Source organism: Leopardus geoffroyi, chromosome C1, assembly GCF_018350155.1.
Source record: "Leopardus geoffroyi isolate Oge1 chromosome C1, O.geoffroyi_Oge1_pat1.0, whole genome shotgun sequence".
NCBI classification, from domain to species: domain Eukaryota; kingdom Metazoa; phylum Chordata; class Mammalia; order Carnivora; family Felidae; genus Leopardus; species Leopardus geoffroyi.
In genome coordinates this window covers 210754521-210776549 of record NC_059328.1, presented here as the reverse complement: position 1 = coordinate 210776549, position 22029 = coordinate 210754521, and the positions used below count along the sequence as shown (strand labels likewise).

Here is a 22029-nt window from a genome sequence, read left to right as displayed (position 1 = left end):
ACGACACATGAGAATTGTTTCCATAAAAACGAAGTATTTTGGAGACTTAATTGAGTCACTATGAAAACTTGTTGTTTAACTGTAGACAAGAATTGTAAAAGACTGAAGAGAAGATCGAGAACAATCCTGCACTCAACTTGCTTTAAAAGCAACTTAAAATTCTAAGTATTGTGGGGCGCCTGGGTGGCTCAGTCGGTTAAGCGTCTGACTTCGGCTCAGGTCATGATCTCACGGTTCGTGGGTTCGAGCCCCGCGTGGGGCTCTGTGCTGACAGCTCAGAGCCTGGAGCCTGCCTCGGATTCTGTGTCTCCTTCTCTCTGCCCCTTCCCCGCTTGTGTTCTCTCTCAAAAATAAACATTAAAAAAAAAAAAATTCTAAATATTGTAAACAATACAATGTGAGTCTGGGTTATAGCAAAGGGACAAAGAATCTAGTCAGTGGAACCACATTCAAAGAAAAGTCTAGGTGTTACAAAAAACTCTGACAAATTAACAATTATACATTAAAAAAAAACTAAGTATATAAAAACATATATACATATGCACACATACATACATAATTGATTTTTAATGAATCTAATCACTATCAATTCTAAATGCATAGGATAGGAGGTTTTCATTACAATTCAGGTATAGAAAATAGTAAGAGAATTCATTCATGGCAGTGTAGATAGGCCAAATTCAAAACAGCACCATATTCCCACTACACTCACAATACACAACAGCAGTTTCTGAACAAAATTCAAAGTTGGGAAAACACATTTGCAACTAAGTTCCTTTAAGTTTTTTTGAAAAGCATAGCTATGAAGTAAAAATGCATGGTACATCCATAAACTGTCTGTCCTGCTTTTAAAATCCAACGAAGTTAAAATCTACCACTTAAATCCCCAAAATATAGAGTTCAAAACAGTTTACAATAATCCATGGGAAACCTTTATACATTTGCTAGCGGTGGACTCAGCATTAGTTCTGGATCTCAACATCAACCAAAGTATCACAACAAAGCACTAAGAATGTATGCTAGGAATGCCTGAGTGTCTCGGTTGGTTAAGCTTCCAACTTCGTCTCAGGTCATGATCTCGCAGTTTGTGAGTTCGAGCCCCATGTCAGGCTCTGTGCTGACAGCTCAGGGCCTGGAGCTTGCTTTGGATTCTGTGTCTCCCTCTCTCTCTGCCCCTCCTCCACTCATGCTCCGTGTGTGTGTCTCTCTCTCTCTCTCTCAAAAATAAACATTAAAATATTTTAGAAAAAAAAGAATGTATGCTAATTTTACAATTTGAAGTCGTTTTTATGGAAGCAATTCATGTGTCATTATTTACATAGTCTTCAATTAAACTATATATTTACCAAATACCATGCCAACTGGATTACCAAGTTATTATATTAAACAGCTCTCGATAAATGATAAACGTAACAGTACTTTCCTCGTGTTGTTACTAGAATCCTGCCTGACACACAGCTAGCACTCCATAAATGTTACTAATAATTATTATTATTATTACATTTTCTATTTCAACAAATACTTGAATTGTATCCCCAACACATGTACTAGTGCTGGGAACCTAATGAATATTTGCTTAAAAACATCATGTCCTTCATAATTGAAGTATCTCATGGTCTTCCCACTTACACTAATTTGAAATTGTACCAAATTTTCAAAACATCTCATTGAATACAGCCACATTAGAGTACTAAAAAAATGGAAAAGGAATTAAAGATATAAATCACTGCCCACTGTAATCTCGTAAGATCCTGACTATTATAAACAGAGCTCCAAAAGACTATTTGATTGCAATCCACTCTAATGCTAATAATTGTATTAAAACAAACTAGATGCCTTTTCATCTAACTTTAAAATATTCACCATGAGTCAAAATGCACACAAAATTAATAAAGTATAAGTTAGTATCAGGCTACATTTATACACCTATTGAAATTCCCATTTTAAATACACTGTCCACATAAAATAGCTGGTATTAGAAGGGACAGAGTATTTCTCAAATGTTATTTTTTATCTTATCTAAACCCTTTTGAAAAACATGAATTACGTTTTTTAAATTTTTTAATTTTTTTAACGTTTATTTATTTTTGAGACAGAGAGAGACAGAGCATGAATGGGGGAGGGGCAGAGAGAGAGGGAGACACAGAATCGGAAGCAGGCTCCAGGCTCTGAGCCATCAGCCCAGAGCCTGACGTGGGGCTCGAACTCACGGACCGCGAGATCGTGACCTGGCTGAAGTCGGACGCTTAACCGACTGAGCCACCCAGGCGCCCCATGAATTACTTTTTAAAGACGAACAATTCTTATTTACTGATTATGCCAATATTAAATAATGTGGTCTAAAACTAGTCTTTTTAATTTTTGTTTTATTTTATATTTGAGAGAGAGAGAGAGAGAGAGAGAGAGAGCGCGCGCACATGAGCAGGGGAGGGGCAAAGAAGAGAGGGAGACACAGAACCTGAAGTAGGCTCCAGGCTCCGAGCTGTCAGCACAGAGCCTGGTGTAGGGCTCAAACTCACAAACCGTGAGATCATGACCTGAGCTCAAGTTGCTTAACCAAATGAGCCACCCAGGCACCCCCAAATTTTTTAATTTTTTTTTTTTTTTGAGAGAGAGAAAGCTCATGAGCAGGGAAGGGGCAGAGGGAGAGAGAGGATCCGAAGCAGGCTCTGTGCTGACCGCAAAGAGCCTGATGTGGGGCTTGAACTCACAAGCCTTGAGATCATGCCTGACCTGGGCTGAGGCCGGATGCTAAACTAAGCTACCCAGCCACCCCAATTTGGTCTAAAACTAGTCTTTAAATCAACTAAAAGTTCCTTAACATGAAGGCAATGTTTGACTGTTGGCTGTAATGGAGTGTCCATTCATAATTTTAAGTATTTCTGTAGGTAGGACCAGAAAGAAAGTGACAAATCAATCTGTTACAATACCCCCATTCTAGCTCAGTAATAAATAGTATAACCATCTACATTTAAAGTTTCACAATTTGAATTGTCATATACTCTGAATGAGCATCAAACAGGTATATGACAATCATCAGGAAAGAAAAGATCCTGAGGGTCTAGCAATATAAACAATAAGATGCTTATTCAATTTGTGTAAACAAAGATGCCACTAAATGAGTAATAAAGGGTATGTGACTAACCTCTAAAATTTAGAACTCATGACAGTAGATACCATTTACTGCGCATCAGCATTTTCTAGGCACATCCAGGTTTCCCAAAGGATCCAGGACAACGTGCACATGGTGGCCGTGCTTACTACCTTGCCCTAAGTCACAAAGCTAGTGGCAGTGTCAGAATCTGACTTCAAAATTCGTATTCTTCCAAATATACCATGTCACCTACATAGCAAACATATAATAATTATTAAACTCAATAGTTATTTTATTCTCCTCAAATTACTTTCCTTTATCATTGCTTTTCAAGGACAGAAATCCTTAGGAGCTACTGTCCCTTCAATATTTCTGCAGTAGCCATCAGATCCCGCATCTCTTCTTTTCTTCCCAAGAATCCCAGATTTCTGATGTGAGGACTCTATTTGGGGACCCTTGTTGTCCCAGTGAAGTCACTGTGGATAGTGAGTCCAATGAGGGCACCAGTTCAAGGTAGCTACATGCCCAAGTGAATGGCAGAACTTCTGGAAAAGCTGGGACACTGACGGGAATTAAGGCAGTACCCAGCTGCAGGGGCTGGGAGCAGCCAACTTTGGTGGAGAGAAATCTAGGCAACATCATCAAGCCCCTGGAAAAAGTCTCCCTTCAGAACAAAGGTTTTGAGTCACATCTGAAGAATCCAAACTGATAGATTTTTATAAGGGTGCTTCTCATTTCAATGTCTTTCACATACTGTTTGCCACTCACGGAATGGCTTTTCCCCCACGTTAATCCCTCCTATCTACCGGGCAGCTACTACGTACCAGGCATCAAGTGAGATGTTAAACAGGTTATCTCTAACACTGAAAACTAATCTACATCCAAAATCTACAAGGTAAACTTTACCCTCACTATTCACAGATGAGAAAATTCAAACTCAAGGAGACTGAGTGACATTCTCAATACCACACAGGTAATAAATGGCGCCAGGATTCAAGATCAGGTTTATCTAGCTCACAAGTACTTGTTCTTTCAACACCATGAAGCAGCCAGCCACATGGATCTTGCCTTTAAGAGTCTTTGTTCAGAAATCACATCTTCTGTGAAGCTTTCTCTATCCATTTACATATTTCATGAATAGTTTTCAGAGAAAGGAAATATTACAACGTATCATCACTACGTTTACACAGTTAGAATACAAGCTCCTTAAAGACAGTAGGATCCAAGTAACACCACTGCCTCCCATAATGTATGTGACACAGACCAAGTGAGCAATAAATATATGCAGAATCACCTGCGAATGGAGATATAAAGTCCTATCTATCACAGATTAAATTCCTTAAAATAAGCAATTGTCAGCATAGTGAGATATCCTTCTACATAGAATGTTTCTGAAATGTGGGCTTTTAGGAAGAAATCTGTAAATATTTGTTGATCTTAAACATTTGCTGCCTAGACTAAATGTTGCCCTGCTATACTTATGAAGGACTACAGAGAAATGTCAGAAATTCAAAACAGTAAATACAGACATTTTTTTTCCAAACCAAGTATTTCCCATGTACCAAACGATCTCGTGCTTAGTAAAAGCTGAACATACTTACCATTATGCACATAAGAGAAACCAAATACATTTAAATCACCCGACTGTGGGCCTTCATTTAGGAACCAAAGTTGCCCAATACAGGTCACTTAACTTTATCTGTAAACGCAAAGTGTGAACCAGACTTTCTTCTAGATACCACCCAGCTCTACAATTCTGTGTAATTCAATAATATTACTGTTTACCAACTTCTTAGAGTGCTTCTCTGACTACAATCTAAGAGTAACCTTTCGGGGCACCTGGGTGGCTCAGTTGGTTAAGCAAGCATCTGACTTCAGCTCAGTTCAAGATCTTACGACACACAGGTTCTCAGATTCTGGGCCTCCCTCTCTCTCTCTCTCTCTCTCTCTGCCCCTCCCCTGCTCACACTCTCTCTGTCTCTCTCTCAAAATAAACATTAAAAATTTTTTTAAAAACAAAAATTAAAAATAAATAGTAACGTTTCAAACAAGGTCTCTCCTATCACATACGTTTTAGCATACTTACCCCTGACATTTCTCTCGTTTACTTATATTACCATCTCCCCTACAGTGTAAGCACCAAAACCACAGTGGTTTTGCTGTATTCATCAGCACACCCCAAGGCTTCACACAAAACACAGTAGGCACCCAATAAATGTCTGTTGAAGAATTAACATCATGGAAGGCTAATAACATCTTGTTGCCCAAGGGGGAAAAAAAGCGAATTGTGGGCTGCTAGGCACGTCCTGCATTTTCTAAACATGAGTTTTCTAATCTATTATACACTTTGCCTCAGTATTAATCTTACAAGGTGTTTTTTTTTTGGGGGGGGGGATGGGGTCCAAATTACTCTACTTGAAAGAATGCTACCAATGAAGAACTCAAGTGGATGTTTTGGTACAACAAAGGTTTTAAGACTATTTAGTGACCACCACTTTGCCAAGATAATTAGTACCCAAAAGCAGCTCGGCAGTTCCACAATCATCTGCAAACTTTCCAAAGGAAATTTCACAGTGACAAAAACCTTATCAAAATAAACCTTAATGAAGCGAAGAAGAACAAATACAAACCACCCCAAACAATTCAAGAGGTAGTCTCCGTTTTTCCGAACAAAATGCTGTCGTCCCCTCTCCCCTGTCTGTTTACAGCCAGATACTGACACTGATAGACAAGTCTTCCAGATACCATGACACAGCTTCTAGTCGGTACCTTATTTGCATTCAAACTTCCCCCAAACTCAAGACTCTCTTTGGACCATAAAACTAAAACCCCACCACCTCCCATCTGCTTCTCTGCCTCCCTCTCTCGCAATTAAGCCTCTCGAACTTCTTCCCTTGGGATTCACATCTCTGCCACCAAGACATTTTAATCCTGCTACTCCTCCTAAGTGCCTGCTTTCTCCCAGTGACCTAGGTTCTCTCGACCCGGGGGGCGGGGAGAGGGGGGGAGGAAGCCCAGCCTAAGCGTCCCTGCTCTTTCCCACCCTAGCTTCTCCCCCCCCCCCACCCCCTCTCTGCGGGCGCCCGGCAGGTGCCTCGCCGGGGATCTCCGCGCCCCGGCCGCCGCCAAGCGGGCCACACAAAAGACCCGCACGGCCCTCCCCAGCCTCCTCCGGTCTTTCCCCTTCAGCCCCATCGGGTCAGCGCCCCGGAGAGCAGAGGCCCGAGGGAGACGGCGCCGGCTCCGCGGGGCGCAGAGATGCTCACCCCGGGCGCCCCCTCCTGACCCCACCTTCGCCCACGCCCCACCCACGAAGCCTGCCCCGGGCCGGGACCCTCGGCCCGAGAAACCGAAAGCGCGCATCCCCAGCCCGGCGGCCGGGGCCGAGCGCATCCCGCCCCACGGCCTCCGCCGCGCCCCTCCCCGCCAGCCCGCGCCCCAACCGCCGGCCCAAGCGGGCGCCCCCGCCGGCCTCCCGCGCCGCCCGGCGCCCCCGCTCCCCCCGCCCCCAGCCCCGGGGAAGGGCCCACCCCCGCCCGGCGGCCCGGCGGCCCGGCACTCACAGGCTGCCGGAGCAGGAGGTACAGACGAAGGAGCCGACCGTCATGTTCACGTAGGTGGGGCCGCGCTGGTCGCAGTCGAAGCACTTTCGGTTGTGCGGGAGGCCGGTCATGTCCCGCAGCATCTTCAGGTGCTTCTCCTCCTGCTTCCGCTTCGCGCTGGCCGCCATGGCCGCGGCGCCGAGGGAGGAGGCCGGCAGGGCCGGGAGCGGGAGCCGGGCGGCGCTGCGCCGGGGGCCCGCGGTCCCACGGGCCGCCCTGGCCGCGGCCGCCGCCCTCCGTCAGCGCGCGCCGCCCGCGCCGGATCTGGCCGCCTCGGTTCGACTCGACTGCGCTGGGCGCGGCGCGGACGCTGCGGAGCGCGGGCTGACGGGCCACACCAACCGGCCCGGCCGGGACAACCACCGCCGCCGCCGCCGCCGCCGCCGCCACCTTCCCGACTTCTCCTGAGGGGAAAAGAGGAGGAAGGGGGACGGCAAGAGGAGGCCCGCCCCGGCGGCCGGAGGCCAAGTGGCGGCCGGCGCCCTCTGCTGGCCAGGAGGAGTTAGTTACTGCGGCCGCGCTGAGGCCTGGAATTGGGCCGGGGCAAAGGAGCAAAGATACGCAGGTGATGGTAGCGATGGACTGTAGTTATTAGAGAGCTTGTATGTGCTAAGCGCATTATTACCTGAGTTAACTTCCTCCCCCGCTCAAAACTCTCCCGGGGGCTGCCCACTGCTTTGGGGATAATTCCAACTTCCTCACCGTGCTCCAAAAGGTGCTCCCTCACCTACCCCAACCTGCCTCTCTCCCATCCTGGTTTCCTCCACCACGCTGGCTTTCCGTTTGTACCCCAGACACCGCAAGCTGCCTTCTGACCCAGGACCCTTACCCTGCTGTCCGCTCTATATTCGGGGTTCTCGGCCTTGTCACTATTCACATTTTGCATTTGATAATGTTTTGGTGAGGCGGCGGTCTTGTTGCATTGGAGAATATTGAACAGCGTCCCAAGCCTTTTATCCATTAGATGCCAGAACGCCCCTTCAACCCCACCCCCAGTTGCGGCCACCAAAAATCCTCAGACATCGTCAAATGTGGAACCGTGGTCGAGAGAGATGTAATCAATTGATTTATGCCTGTAAGGCAGGCAACCTTCCTCAGCCCAACCTACCCGTTTAATGTTGCCACCCACCTCCCTGAAAGCAGGCTTCCATGAAATCGCTGTTGGGTTTTCTTCATAGTTGTAGCTGTTTGAAGTCCTGCTTCTTATTTAGTGTTTACTGGGTGTCGTCTGGGACCTCCCATTGGGCTCCAAACAGCCTGGCCCCAGCCTTTTCTTCACTACTCCACCCACCCCCCCTTCCCAGAGCTGGGAGCAAAGTGCCCAATGTTCATGGGATGAATGCATTCAGTATCTCATTTAATCTTCACAGGATCCCTTTGGGGTGAGCATTATTGTTCTTTCCATCTTTAAAGCTCTGGGGCATTAAGCAAATTTACCGTAGGATACAAATGGGAAACTGGGGATTCCAACCCAGACAGTCAGACTGTAGGACCCAACTCTCTTTGTCCCTCTAAGCACACAGCCCGCAGGATGTTAGAAATCACCCCTGCTCCTCGGTTCCTGAAGGAGTACAGGGAGACCCAGAGAACTGAAGTTCCAAAATCACTCAGCTCCTGAATGGGAGAGTAAGACTAGAACCCACCAGCCCCCACACCTCCCATGCAAGTGCCTGGATGCATCGCACAGGTGAGACTTCATGTTAATATAATACTGTTAATAATAGCTAAATATTAAAGTGATCAACAGATTTTGGATCGGTCAATGGATTTTTTTTTAACTTTCTGTTAAGGAAAATCTCAAAGTCCCATGAGTCTGGGGCCCACCTTCAGTAATCACGAGCTCATGGCTAATGTGCTTTCTGCCCTCATCTTCCCATTCTCTCCTCCTGTTATTTTGAAGCAAATTCCAGACATACACTATTCATCTGCACGTATCTTAATTTGGGTTGCTAAAAAACAAAATAGCAACTTTCTTTTTTTTAAACCTAACCACAATAGCATTAGCACACCTAAAAAGTTAATGATAATTTCTTAAAATCATGCAATAGCCCATCAGGTGTTCAAGGTTCTCACTGATATTTTTAAAAGATTTTTATAGGGGCGCCTGGGTGGCTCGGTCGGTTAAGTGTCCGACTTCAGCTCAGGTCATGATCTCGTGGTTCGTGAGTTTAAGCCCCGCGTCGGGCTCTGTGCTGACAGCTCAGAGCCTGGAGCCTGTTTCCAATTCTGTGTCTCCCTCTCTCTCTCTTACTCTCCCCCGTTCATGCTCTCTCTCTGTCTCAAAAATAAATAAACGTTTAAAAAAAAAAAGATTTTTATAGTTTATTTTAATCCCCACATTGCCATTGGGTCATATATGGGTTTGTGTTCTTCCATCAGGAGGCACATAATGCAGGGAGGGAGGGAGGGCTGTCCTTTCTATCTTTTTATGACGTTAGCAGCCATTGATGATTAATGTCTAGATTCATTCATATGTTAAGGGTTACACAGTGGTGATAATCTAACTCTGTCATTCCTTCTGTGTGTGTCAGCTGGAAGATTTCAGCTAGTATCTGGCACAGTTTACATCACAAAGGATCAATGTTTGATTCCTGTCCTTTATACACAGATGTTCAAAATACTATATTGGTTTCCTATCACCTTGCAACGGTGATCAATATTTTTGTGTGCGATTGGTATTTTTGTCAATGTCATTACCAACTCGAGAATTGGAGCACAGTTGATATATTTCATATCCTGGGTGTTCACGTAGTCTCATCACCGGCCGGCAAGAGCCTCTGAAAGTTGGCCTTGAGTGTTTCCGACCAAGACTGTTGACTTAAGGTCATCTGGAGTGCCATCACAGCAGGGCCTGGGCTGGTTGGGAGATGAGGGCGCCAGAATGCCCAAGCGTGGATTGATCAAAACAGAGGCTTACTTACCAGCGTCACTTTGGCCAAATATGACACCCAGCAGACTGTTATTCATCACCAACAAATGCACTTAACCCACAGCCAATGGCTTGCTTCATCTTTCTATGGTTTATCATCCGATAAATGTCAGAGTCACAAGGCGTGGCTGCAGCACCTTTCTACAAACAGTTTAATAAGTGGTTGTTTCGCTATTGCATTGTTCAAAGGAGCAGGAGAAGGTGTTTCCAGACCATCCACCTGGATGGAAGGTGAAGTTGAAGTCCGAAATATTTTCTCCAAGTAAAGTTGCAAGTCCATATGATGGGCTGAATTTTGGCCTTTTCGTATTCTGTGTCACATCCACGCAGGTTTCCACTTTTAAAAGATCCCAAGGGAAGTTTGCCGCATGTCAGGCCAGACTATTTACTTAAATTTCCTTATCCCTCATAACAACGCGGAAGGAGGTATTATTATCTCCATTTTATTGAGGAAATTGAGGCTCTGAAATGCTGGCCTGCCCAAGGCCACGCTGGAAATGAAGCAAGAAGCTGGGATTCAAACCCAGATCGGGCTACACCACACCAGCTTCTGCTTCCCGTAACTGAATACTGACCCTGCTTCTGAAGCAGCAATTACCTTCAGAGATGTTAAAGCTGCAGCCAGAGTGATTTTTCCAAATGCTAATGCAATTCAGTCCTCCCCAGCCCTCTCCCCCTGCTTAAAACCTTTCAGTGACCAGTGACGTCCCATTGCTCTAAGGCTGAAAGAAAATCTGGGAGGCCCAGAAGCTCCTTGAAAGGGGCCTCCTTCCTGCAGGCCATGCTAGGTCTCCACACCCTGCCGCAGCTCCAGTGTGCCCCGGGGAACCACCTTAAGTCTCTGCCACACTGCTCCAGCCCCACTTCCTTCTCGGGGCCTTATATTCTCTTCTGTCCCACCTCAGGACCTTTGCACATGCACTGTTGCTTCCAAAAAGAGACTTCCTTCTCTTTCCCTTCTCATCCCTCAGATCCAGCTCAATGTCTGGGTTTTCAGAGATCCTTCCCTATCCCGCCTAACTAAGCTAGACCCCGTAATAGGTGCTTATAGTAACACATGCCTCTGCTTTACAGCACTTGTTGCGGTGGCTATTTACAATGCTTTGTGATTTTCAATTAGGGTCCCTAGACCCGCACTATGTGGTGAGCTTCACCAGGAAGGGGCTTGGTCTGTGTTTACTCACAATCACTCCTCCTGAATATGGAGACTGGTCTTGGAAGGGACTCAGTGAATACTGGTTGAATGAATAAATCAACGCAGCAGTGAGGAGGCAGAGAAGAAAGCTTCCTTCAATCCTATGCCATGGGTTCAGGGTTCTGTTCATTGTTGTCTGCTGCGTTGGCTCCCGGAATGATTCCAGTTCTGTCAAAGCTACCACAGTGTTGTTAAAGAACTTGCAAATTTCCGAAATCAAACCTCGGAGGGGAGGAATCTAAAACCGGCTCAAGCCTTTCTTATCCCCAAGGGCGACTCAGAGAAAATGTCCTGGAGAGACCCCGAGGAGCCAGGCCACCCCACCCTCAGCACCTGCAAGCGAGACCCAGAGAGGAGGCCCCTCAACTGCCCTCCCTGACACAAAGCAGGACAAGCAGTGGCAAATACCGTGGGAGAACAGGCAGTGGATTCGTGGCCCAGAGCATCTGAGTGAGGAGAGGAGAGGGATTCCCATTCAGGAAGAACTCAGATTTAGACTTGACAATAATCTCTAACTGAATTAGCCCCGGGGTCAAGGCGACCCAGCGACAGAATAGAGAGAAGTTCTTGCCAGACGCACACGCGTGTCCCCTGCCCATCCTGGCCCCCTGCGGCACACCCCGAATTCCTGCTTGGAGTGAGTCCTGGATTTGCCTTGCGAATAGCACCGCCATCTTGTTTCCTTGGTTTGCTTGCGTATTAAAAGGCCTGATTTGTTAAGTATAATTATTTTTAAACACACCACAGTCTTCGTGGCCCCATTTTGATGGCTTGTCATGTTTTAATCTACGGGGAGCCTTGAAAACGTGGATGTGGCAGGAACCCTCTCCGAGGTGAGCGCCAAGGTCTCTGCCCAGCCCCCAACTTGGAGAGCTGACCTTTCAGAAGCTCCTTGTCCTCCCTCTGGCACCCAGTTTCGGGCTGGAGAGCCTCGATTCTACATCCTTAGGGTCCTCCAATCTTTCCTTCAGGACCTTCTGATGCTCCAAGCTGACTTTCATTATAAGAGGAGTTACCTGATGACAGTGAGCATCTACAGTCTGGGAAAACTGGAGCAGTGGGTTTTTCCTTTTTATTGACAGCTTGTCTCCTCTTGACTTTTTCCAGCTGGTGGCCACAGAAACCAATGCTAATTTTTATGGCCCATTTAAGTAATGCAAAAGGCAAGTAATTGTGGCCCCATTAATTCCCTTGGGCCCCCCCGCCGCGGAGGGGTTTCACAGAATGAATAATCACAGGGCCTGTGTTCAAAGCACAGCGGAATAATACTCACCTCGGGTTTTTTTTTCCCCGCCTTTCTTCTGTTGATAGCACCTTCCTTTAGCTGTGGTTTGATTATTTTTAACATTGCTTTCTGATTCACTTTTTAATTTGCAAGAAGCAGTGAGAGAGAAAAAGAAGACGGCAGGCGGGGCGTTGGAACCTATAGACGACACGTAGTGCATACTTCCTGGAAACATTGGTGTGGTTTCTGGGTAGACTGCAGAGAGCAGCGAGAAACTAGACAGCCGAAGGACCCTAGTCCCTCAGTACTAGGCAGTCACCTGGCTTCCTCCTCCCTACAGGTGCCAGGATAAACAGGCGGCAGACCTGCCCCCCCCCCCGACACCCCCAGCAGCTGTCCCAGCTGTTGAAGACCTTCTCTTCTGCTGGGGTTCACTTTACTCTGTCCTTTGTGAGTTTGGTCTCAGCAGCTGAATTCTGTCTGCTCAGAGAGCAGGGACCAGGTCATAAGCTGCGTCTCTAGTTTGCCAGGCCATAAAAGGATCATGCCAGGTGGTTGACCGCTCCAAGCCCAGGCCGTTCTGGAAGCCCAGGACAATTGCAACTAGACTTCAGTTACCCATTTATCAGGCATTTACTGGATTGGAGAGGGAACGCAAAAATACCTTTCGGACTTCATTCATCCGTTCATTCAATAAATATCCACCGAGCACCTACTCTCTGCCAGACACTAGGGATTCGGCAGTGAACGAGACAGAGTCCCTACTCGCCTGGAACTTGTGTTCCCACAGGAGGGAGAACAAACCATAAACATGTTCGTGGAAATGGACCGGGTGACGCTAAGCGCTCTGATAGGAAATGAAGCAGGGCAAGGGAAGGTGGTGTGGAAGGAGGGGATGTTACTGGGTGGTCAGGGCAGGCAGGCCCAGAGGCAGGCGTCACAGGGAAATTTCTAGAACTTGCACGCATCGGAAGTCATGGCGTGCCTGTAAAATGGCCTGTTGTGGAGACTGGGCAACTGGGCAGTTTCCCTTCCTTGGTCGGATCGTGCCGGAATCAGACATCCTGAACTGCCCTGCCCTGGTCGCCTCCAGAGAACTGGAATCATGGTCTTGGGAAGCCAAGCCAGAGAGAAAAGGTCCCTGCCTCTGCAGCAGGAAGAGTCTCAGGGTAAGAAACGCTCCATTCACGTTGTCAATGGGACGTTGTTCTTGCCCGTTACTGCGGAGAGAAAGGGGACCTTCCCTTCTGGTTCAGGGGAAAGAAAGGGGCCCCTGTGGGGAGAGAAACCTGCTCTTGTTGTCAGGAAAGAAATACCAGCAAGGCCTGTGGGACTTACAGAAAAGGAAGATAGACCCTCCCCATCTGCCCTCTGTTTTGAAGGGGTCAGACGCAGACATTTTTAAAAGTGGGTCTTGCTGGGGGCGCCTGGGTGGCTCAGTCGGTTAAATGCCCGACTTCGGCTCAGGTCATGATCTCGCGGTCCGTGAGTTCGAACCCCACATCGGGCTCTGTGCTGACAGCTCGGACCCTGGAGCCTGTTTCGGATTCTGTGTCTCCCTGTCTCTCTGCCCCTCCCCCACTCACTCTCTTTCTCTCCCTCTCTCTCAGAAATAATAAATGAATAAGCTTAAAAAAAAAAAAAAGGTGGGTCTCTGCAAAGACTCCTCTTCCTTTTCTTTTTCTCACCTAATGCTGGCAGGTGGGTAATGGCTCCTTATACAACAGGAGGTGAACGGAGCCCAGTGGAACCATGTCACTACCACACCTCATCTGGAGAAGGGAAGCAACGCACAGAACTCCGCTGCTGATATCCCAGTAACGATGACTAACATTTCCTGGCCCTGAGCCCCAAGCCCCTTGCAGGGCACATGCTGCAGGGTAACCCCATTCGTCCTCACACCAGCCTTTGGTGGTATGTTTTATTCCTGTGCCCATTTTACAGATGAAGAAACTAAGGCTCCCGAGTTGACTTTGCCAAGGTCACACGGCTGGAAGGTGATGGAGCTGAGTGAGATTTGCAGCTTGGCGTTTGCCTCCAGAGCCCATGATTTAATACCCTCCAAGGTCAGCGCGGCACTGTCTGTGGGATGCTCTGATCAACCAAGCACGATCCCACAGGAGAGCAGAAGTCAGGCTGTATGTATGCTTTCCTGGTCTTGCTTTAGCCTCTGAGGGTACGAGCACCCGGGGGCCATAACTGGGCTGGTTTAGCCTGAGGTTTCTGCTTTCCGAGGCTGCCTCCTTTGCTCAGAGCTCCAGGCTGCACACTTGAAGGACGTGTTTCCTCTCAAGAAGTTATTTAGATAAGAAAAATTACCTGAAAAGCCACACACACACACACACACACACACACACACACACACACACGAGCTCGGACGGCGACAGTGAAAACGTCCTTAGTATTCATTTGGGTAATTGTTGCCGGACAGATTTGTCCTCACTGACTGTGCACAGCACCATAGAGCTGAGTCCACTTTGGAGGTGGGACAGCCCCTGGAGGAAGTTTACAGGAACAAGCCCATAGCCATTTTTATCATCAGGATAACCTACCACTTTATTATTAGTCACCGTCCCAGCCCTGGGGCTATGGATGATTCAGAAGGTTGTGGTAAGGATTGCAGGAGGCGAGATACTCCGCACAGCACCTGGCATTTATATAAGCACTGCAGTCATTCTTATTTTAAATAGGCCTACCGACTCCCCTTTTCTTCCCTCGACTCCCTTTTCTTCCCTCTGTGTGTGTTGGCTTGTGAGGCACCAGGTCGACCACAAGTGCAGACTAGCAGCAATTTGCTAGAAGCTGATAAAGTGAACCCCGCCCTGGATGTGTGGCTACTCTTTGACCAGTGCGATGTCACATTCTGGTCGGTTGAAACCACCTGCGGTCTGAGGAACCTGCCAGGCCATCGGTGATGTGCAGGAACAGCTGTATTTTACCCAGTCCATAGTAGCTTTCATCTGTCCCGAGTATGTGTCTGACTGCCCCTGGCTCAATGGATTCTGCAGTTTAAATGCTGCAAACACATCTAACCAGAGAAGCTATGTGCTCATTTATTACTGTTCTCTTTGGACGGGGAGGGAGAGTCTGTGTGTCTGCATGTGTTTAGGAAGTGGTGAGGAGTTTCTTGAATCAGACCTACATTTCCTATGTGTGCCTTGCACACACGGAGAAACAGTACAGGGGGGCAGTTGTAAGCACAGTTTCCGAGTCAGACTTTCGGGGTTCCAATCCTGGATTTTCCCCTGGAGCTTGAGCAAGTAACTTAACTTTTCTGTGCCTCAGTTTTCCCACCTGGAAATTGGGAATGATACTCTCCCCCGCTGTACAAGATCGCTACGAAGATTAAGTGATATAATATGCAAAAGCACTTAAAACAGTATCTGGCCAATAGTAAGCACTCTACAAGTGTTAGGTATTATTATTGTTCTATTCTCCTCTCTTCCCATCAACCACCTCACCTGCAATTCAGCCAGAGTAAGAGAGCAAATATCATGTGTGTGTGTATACATATGCACTCTTTTTTGTTGTTGTTTCATTTTGGTTTTTTCTATCCTAAGTACCCCACGAGTACAGGCTCAGTTTGTAGAAAAATTTCCAACAATGCTGGCGTGGGGGGTTAAATCGCATCCTCCATTCACCTGGAACCTCAGGCGTGATCCTATTTAGAAGTAGGATCTAAGAAGATGCGATTAGTTGAGGAGGTCAAGATGAAATCATCCTGATTTAGAGTGGACCCTAAAGCCAGTGACTGGTGCCCTTATAAGAAGACGAGAGGACACACGAAGACGCACAGGGAGGAGGCCATGTGACAGAGGAGGCAGAGATCAGAGTGATGCTGTCAGGACGGCCAGAAACTGCACGAAGCAAGAAGGGATCCTTCCCTAGAGCCTGCGGAGGGAGCATGGCCCTGCTGACACCTTGATTTGGGGCTCCAAGCCTCTAGAACTGTGAGCGAATAAATTCCAGTTGTTTTCAGCTACCTAGTGTGTGACACTAACAGCCCTAAAAACAAACACGGTCAGTAAAACCAAAGTTCCCCTGGACCACGGCCAGGAGAGGATCGGCGGCCGCTGCCTCTTGCCGGGTCCTTCAAGGACCATCTCCTGTCTCCCGTGAACGTTGCCTCTGGTTGACGACCTTTAGAAGACACTGGAATCCTCTAGAACAATGTGTCCTTTTTCATAACTTATGGGCTTTCAGGGTCATTTTAACAACGTTAGTTCCTCTTCCTCACACAGGCTACATTTTTGGTCTACCTTCGTCATTTTCTGCAAATTTGATTAATATAGGTCCTTTAGGATTAAGATGGGTCCATTCTCTGTAAGAAATGGGAGAGTGCTTTGCCCCATCCTGCAGCTGTGAGCATGAGACACAGTGATCCATACAGGAAAAGGGATTTTCACATGCCAAGTTTCAGATGGAAAGAATGTTAGAAATCGCCTCTTAACAATGTGGGAGTGACAGTTCCTTTTGCGAATCTGATAGAAGACGCCATCCCCGAACCGTGCACCGAACATACAAACTATAATCTCAGGTCGGTCCTTGTGCCTAGGTTGAAATCTGCCTTGTTTTACGGACGGGGAAGAGCAGCCTCTGAGAGAGAAAGCAAAAAAGGCCTGAAAGGGATCTGTGGGCAGAGCCAGTCAAAGAGTGCAGATTCTCCATGACATGCCGTCTCCCTGAGGCTCTCTCTGTCTCGGTCTGAAGACCCCAGTTTGCCAGCAGGGGTGACAAAGGTGGGAAAGAGGGCACCGAGAGAAGGGAAACCCTGGACTGACGGTGGCCGATGGTTAGAGCAGCGGGAGAGTCCAAGGTCTCCACCAAAGGTGCACGTGGAGACCGGGACACCACGGTGGGTTCCCTGGACAGGGCACTTTTCCACTGTCCACCAAGGCCAAAAGAAAGGAAAAGAACTTGACATCAGAGCAACAAAAGCCTGGATAATGCGAGGAGAATTTATTTTAAGTAACAATCTCTGCATTTCCATTTCTGAAAGAAGTTTATATAATGTCCTCTGCAAACCTCTTAAAAATAGAATAGCACCTCATCTTTCTAAGCTGATTTATTCTTTTCAATTTTTTCATATTTATTTATTTATTTTGGGAGAGAGAGAGAGAGAGAGCATGAGCAGGAGAGGGGCAGAGGGAGGGAGAGAGAGAATCCCAAGAAGGCTCCACGCCCCGTGTGGAGCCTGACAAGGGGCTCAATCCCCATGAGTCATGAGATCACAACCCGAGCCGAAATCAAGAGCGGGATGCTTAACTGACTGGGCCACCAAGGCGCCCCTAAGATGATTAAACTGTAGACAAATATGAAGGCAAGAGGACCAGTGAGTCAGGAATGATAAACACGTGGTCCATGTACACCATTCCCACTCCCTTTGCCTGGGGTAGGCATCGTTGGTCCACGCGGTACCGTGTCCAAATCAATACCAGGGGTGGCCTCAGAATCCTTCACCACTCAGCACTCCAGAAGTTATTCCCAGGAGGCAATGAGGTCTGCAACCTATTTGCCATTCTATGGCTAAATGACCTTCCGACACGGTTTCCCGTCCCTTGTGAGTAGATATCTCCCTGTGGTCCCATTTAAACTTTCTGATGGCTTTACCCGGTTCAGCAGAGGCCCAGAGACCTCCCTTTCTAGGGCAGTGATCTCTCCTGGGACTTCTTCTAATAGCTGTGCTCCTACATTCTCAGTCACGTGGAACAGTGAAGAGAGCCCTAAGAATTCTTGCTGACTTCCTTATGTTTACATAGGTTACGAAGACAGTTCTTCAGAAGTTTCAAGGCCAACGCCATTATTGCTCCTAAGTCTTGTGTCTTAATTTTTTTTTTTAAAGCATTTTTTTTTTTCAACGTTTATTTATTTTTGGGACAGAGAGAGACAGAGCATGAACGGGGGAGGGGCAGAGAGAGAGGGAGACACAGAATCGGAAACAGGCTCCAGGCTCCGAGCCATCAGCCCAGAGCCTGACGCGGGGCTCGAACTCACAGACCGCGAGATCGTGACCTGGCTGAAGTCGGACGCTTAACCGACTGCGCCACCCAGGCGCCCCTTGTGTCTTAATTTTTGATACCTTCTTTTGTAACAATGATCCCCGCCAATCTGGATGACATCCCTAATGTTAGATATTTTAAAAAATAGGGGTTCCTGGCTGGCTCAGTCGGAAGATCATACGACTCTTGAATTCAGGGTCATGAGTCCCACGTGGGGTGTAGAGATTACTAAAAAGAATAAATTATTTTTAAAATAAATAAAAAGAAAAAAATAGACTGACACAAGTCTAAGTTGCCTCACGAAATTCAAAGGCAATGACAGAGTAAGGAACGGTATGGTATTTTACGTCTTGCCACTCGAAATATCAAAGAAAACCAGCAGTCTAACCCACTAACAGCTTAGATAATGTTGACCGTACAGCCCAGGGGAGCGCCCCCCCCCGCCCCCCCACTTCTTGATTCTGTTCTTTGCTTGCATCACCAAGCATTCCAGAACTATTTCTGGAACTTTCCAACCCTATGTTTGCCTGAGTGCCCCTTGACTGATGATTTGTCTTCTGTAGCATAACTGTACTGCCCCCGAAGGGAGCTACCGAGTTAGCCTAAATGTCGTGCTCCGCCACAGTGGAAGAAGCCACGTGCTAGGAACGCTGCAGCCCGTGTTGAGGAGGACGGCCATGTTTTCCTGAAAGAGACGGGCAAGAGAGGGGCCGAGCCGGAAGGGGTGCTGTGTCTTTTGCCTTCTAGTTCAAAATTTGGTTTAAAATCAAATCAAAGACGCAAATCGAAGAGGTTTTCATGCTATCTGTTGGGATTTCTGTTTAACAAATGGTTTGGTCTTCCTGCTTCTATGTTCACCTTCGTCCACTGTCCATTTTCAACCAAATGCTAGAGGGGTCTTTTTAAGCTTTAAGCCAGATCATGTCCCCTTGCCACTCAAAATCCCGTATTGCCTGCCCCCCATTCCCAGCTCTGTCCTCCTGTCCCCAAGGCTCCTCCTCTCCTCTCTGTCTTCTCTGCCCCAGCCTCTCTGACCTTCTTGCCTACATCAGAAAGACACCAGGCTCCTCCCTGGGGCCCTCACTCTGCTTTAGACTGGATACTGCTTGCCCGTCTCCCGCGCTTCTCTACGGGGCCTCTCCTGATAGCCCAGTTTAACCTACACACCATCCGCATTAGCCCTCCCCTCCCTCCTCTCCTTTTTGTTTTTATTTTTAATTTTACTTTTCCCAGAGCACTTCTTACTACTCTGTTTACTGTTTACTATGCAACGATCTCCCATGAGAATGTACGCTCCAAGAGGGTGGGCATCTTTTTTACTAATTTTCTTTTTCACGAATGTATTCCAAGTGCCCTAAACAGTGCTAGGCACTTAAGAAGTTCTCAATTAATATTTGATGCATAGGAGCACCTGGGTGTTTTTCATGTTTATTTTTTAGAGAGAGAGAGGAACAGAGAGACAGGGAGACACAGAATCCAAAGCAGGTTCCAGGCTCTGAGCTGTTGGCACAGAGCCTGATGCAGGGCTCAAACTCACGAACTGCGAGTTCATGACCTGAGCAGAAGTCGGACGCTTAACCGAGTGAGCCACCCAGACGCCCCAGCATCTGACTCTTAATCTCGTCTCAGGTCATGATCTCACAGTTTGTGAGTTTTGAGTTCGAGCCCCGCCTCAGGCTCTTCACTGACTGCACAGAGCCTGCTTGGGATTTTGTCTCTCCCTCTCTCGAGCCCTCCCCTGCTCTCTGTCTCTCTCTTTCAAAATAAATAAATAAACTTTAAATATATTTATGTGCATACATGTATATATATATATATATATATATTTGATGCATAAAGGGTTGAATGAATAAACAAATGAGTGAATAAGGCCTTTGTTCTGGGATGAGTATTGATTAGTTACAAAAACATCCCCACCAGTTGTTGAAGTAAGGAAACAGAGGGAAAAATCAACATGGTAGAAAGGCTGAAAGCAAATGATGGCGTTTATTACTGTCCTTCGCACATTACTCACTGGTGGTATTTACGTATCTTGATAGGAGGAAAAACATACAATTTCCAGAAAGTCGTTTTTACAGTATTATTATAATTTTATTTATTTATTTATTTATTTATTTATTTATTTATTTTAACCAAAGACGTTCCCAGCCGATCTTTGGGTCTTTGGGGCAAAAAACAAAGTGTTGCCTAGATCGCTCTAACAGAACGTCAGGTTTGGCTTCATTGGATGGGAAGCAGAAATGTGCGTACAAGGAAGTGACTTAAAAGTCATAAATATTTTGCCTGAAGAAACCTGCTTTTGTGGTTGAATGATGGAATAATTTATGCGAACTACCTTTCAGTGTCTCTAAGTTTGCAGAGGTGAGCTCATGTGATGAGCCAAAAAGCCTTAGTGAGACATGCTCTCTGGACTGTTAATGAAACGCCAGGCCCAAGGGTAACACTAAGGCTGGGTAATGGATTAACAGTGAATAACCATCGTCCCATCCAATTAACTTCTGCGGAGGAAGCAACCTTGAATCTATATGCCAGCAATATTGGGGTATATAAAGACATCATGATTCTATTTAAAAGAAAGCCCGACACTTGAGGCCCAATGAGATCGTGTCCATAAAGCTCTGAATTTGGGGGGGGTAATCTCACACAAAATCGTGTTACAAACTAGATTTACTCAGAGATTTTATGCTTCTTAAGGAAAACGTACATTTTTGTAGCAGTTTGGGTTTTAAATATTTTTTTTTTCAATGTTTTTATTTATTTTTGGGACAGAGAGAGACAGAGCATGAATGGGGGAGGGGCAGAGAGAGAGGGAGACACAGAATCAGAAACAGGCTCCAGGCTCTGAGCCATCAGCCCAGAGCCCGACGCGGGGCTCGAACTCACGGACCGCGAGATCGTGACCTGGCTGAAGTCGGACGCTTAACCGACTGCGCCACCCAGGCGCCCCCGCAGTTTGGGTTTTAAAGTTTGACGGGCCTTCCTTGTTTCCTTCAATGTACTTTGCCGAAGTACTTTTCACAATCTAGATGCCGACGTGACTACTTCAGCCCGAACCCAACGGCATCCTACCGTGCGGGCCTAACACAATTGCAAGCCTAACCTTTTAAAAAAGTACACGTAATTGCTAGGACTTGACGAGAGGTGACTAAAGAAAGCTTTTTAGGTGAATCTCTGGTGTAAATCCAAGGTTAGCAGCATTTCATGGACAGAGAAGGGGGTAACCCTGGTTTCTTAGCCAAGATAGCCTCCTAAGAAAACCCAGGCCCTGTGTTTAAGTCTGGCCTGGATCTGAAAAACCCGGAGGCCTCCTTCTTGCTGCCTTCAAAGTCAGCAGGTGTCAACAGGCTCAATGCCAGGCCACTCTCTGAGACCTTTCTGTGGCCACTGTGCCAACCCTTGTCCCTCTGGCCCTTTCATCCTTAAGTTTTTTCATCACACACCGTTTCTTTCCGAACGTGCCTCTTTCTCCTCTTTACAGGGCTTCTTCCCAGGAGAGGCAGATCCTGAGTTCTCCATCCGCCCTCTCTGGTTCGATCGATACTTCGTGTGTACGGTCTTAACTTGTTTTCGAAAAGTCGGTGTTACCACTTTTCTTTTCAGTGGAAGAAACCATGACTCACAAAAGATAAGCTGCTTTTCCAGCTTCGCAAAGCAAACGTGACCAAACTCACCTGTCTCCTCAACTTCAGTTTTAGATGAAATGCCCTCCAAAGGCAAGGTCAGGACCTCTCGCTCGCTTTGCCTGTTGCGCACGGGGAGAAGGTGTTGGGATGGATGTAAGGTGTGGAAAGCAGAGTCTGGTGATACCAGAATTGGCACTCACAGAGCACTGAACAACTTTACGACGCACGCTCGCTTGCACTGTTATTGTTGTCCCTTCCCAAACAGGGGACTGGAGGTAGGAGAGGTTAACTGCCTTTCCCCAAACCAAATCGCCAATAGTGGCAGAACCAGGGCACCAATCCAGGTGTCCCTCCATACCTTG

At 47.0% G+C, this 22029-nt stretch overlaps 1 protein-coding gene and 1 long non-coding RNA gene across 12 annotated transcripts in view; one reads left to right on the top strand and one right to left on the bottom strand.

Annotated features, from left to right (window-relative positions):
- AGFG1 (ArfGAP with FG repeats 1) overlaps positions 1-7095 on the bottom strand; it is a 73805-nt gene extending 66710 nt beyond the window's left edge. For 4 of the 11 annotated variants that reach the window (XM_045481550.1, XM_045481553.1, XM_045481555.1 and 1 more), the window contains exon 1: positions 6658-6933. In XM_045481550.1, the coding sequence (XP_045337506.1) occupies positions 6658-6824 (167 nt within the window). In that variant the 5' untranslated portion in view covers positions 6825-6933. Of the gene's footprint in view, positions 1-6657 lie in introns of all 11 variants that reach the window. The other 7 variants (XM_045481548.1, XM_045481552.1, XM_045481556.1 and 4 more) reach the window with 5 other exon arrangements.
- Positions 7096-7129: 34 nt separating this feature from the next.
- Positions 7130-21592, top strand: LOC123599572. The gene is made up of 3 exons (XR_006713203.1): positions 7130-8078; positions 8213-8383; positions 21523-21592. It is a non-coding gene; the product is annotated as an uncharacterized LOC123599572 (long non-coding RNA).
- Positions 21593-22029: the final 437 nt, after the last annotated feature.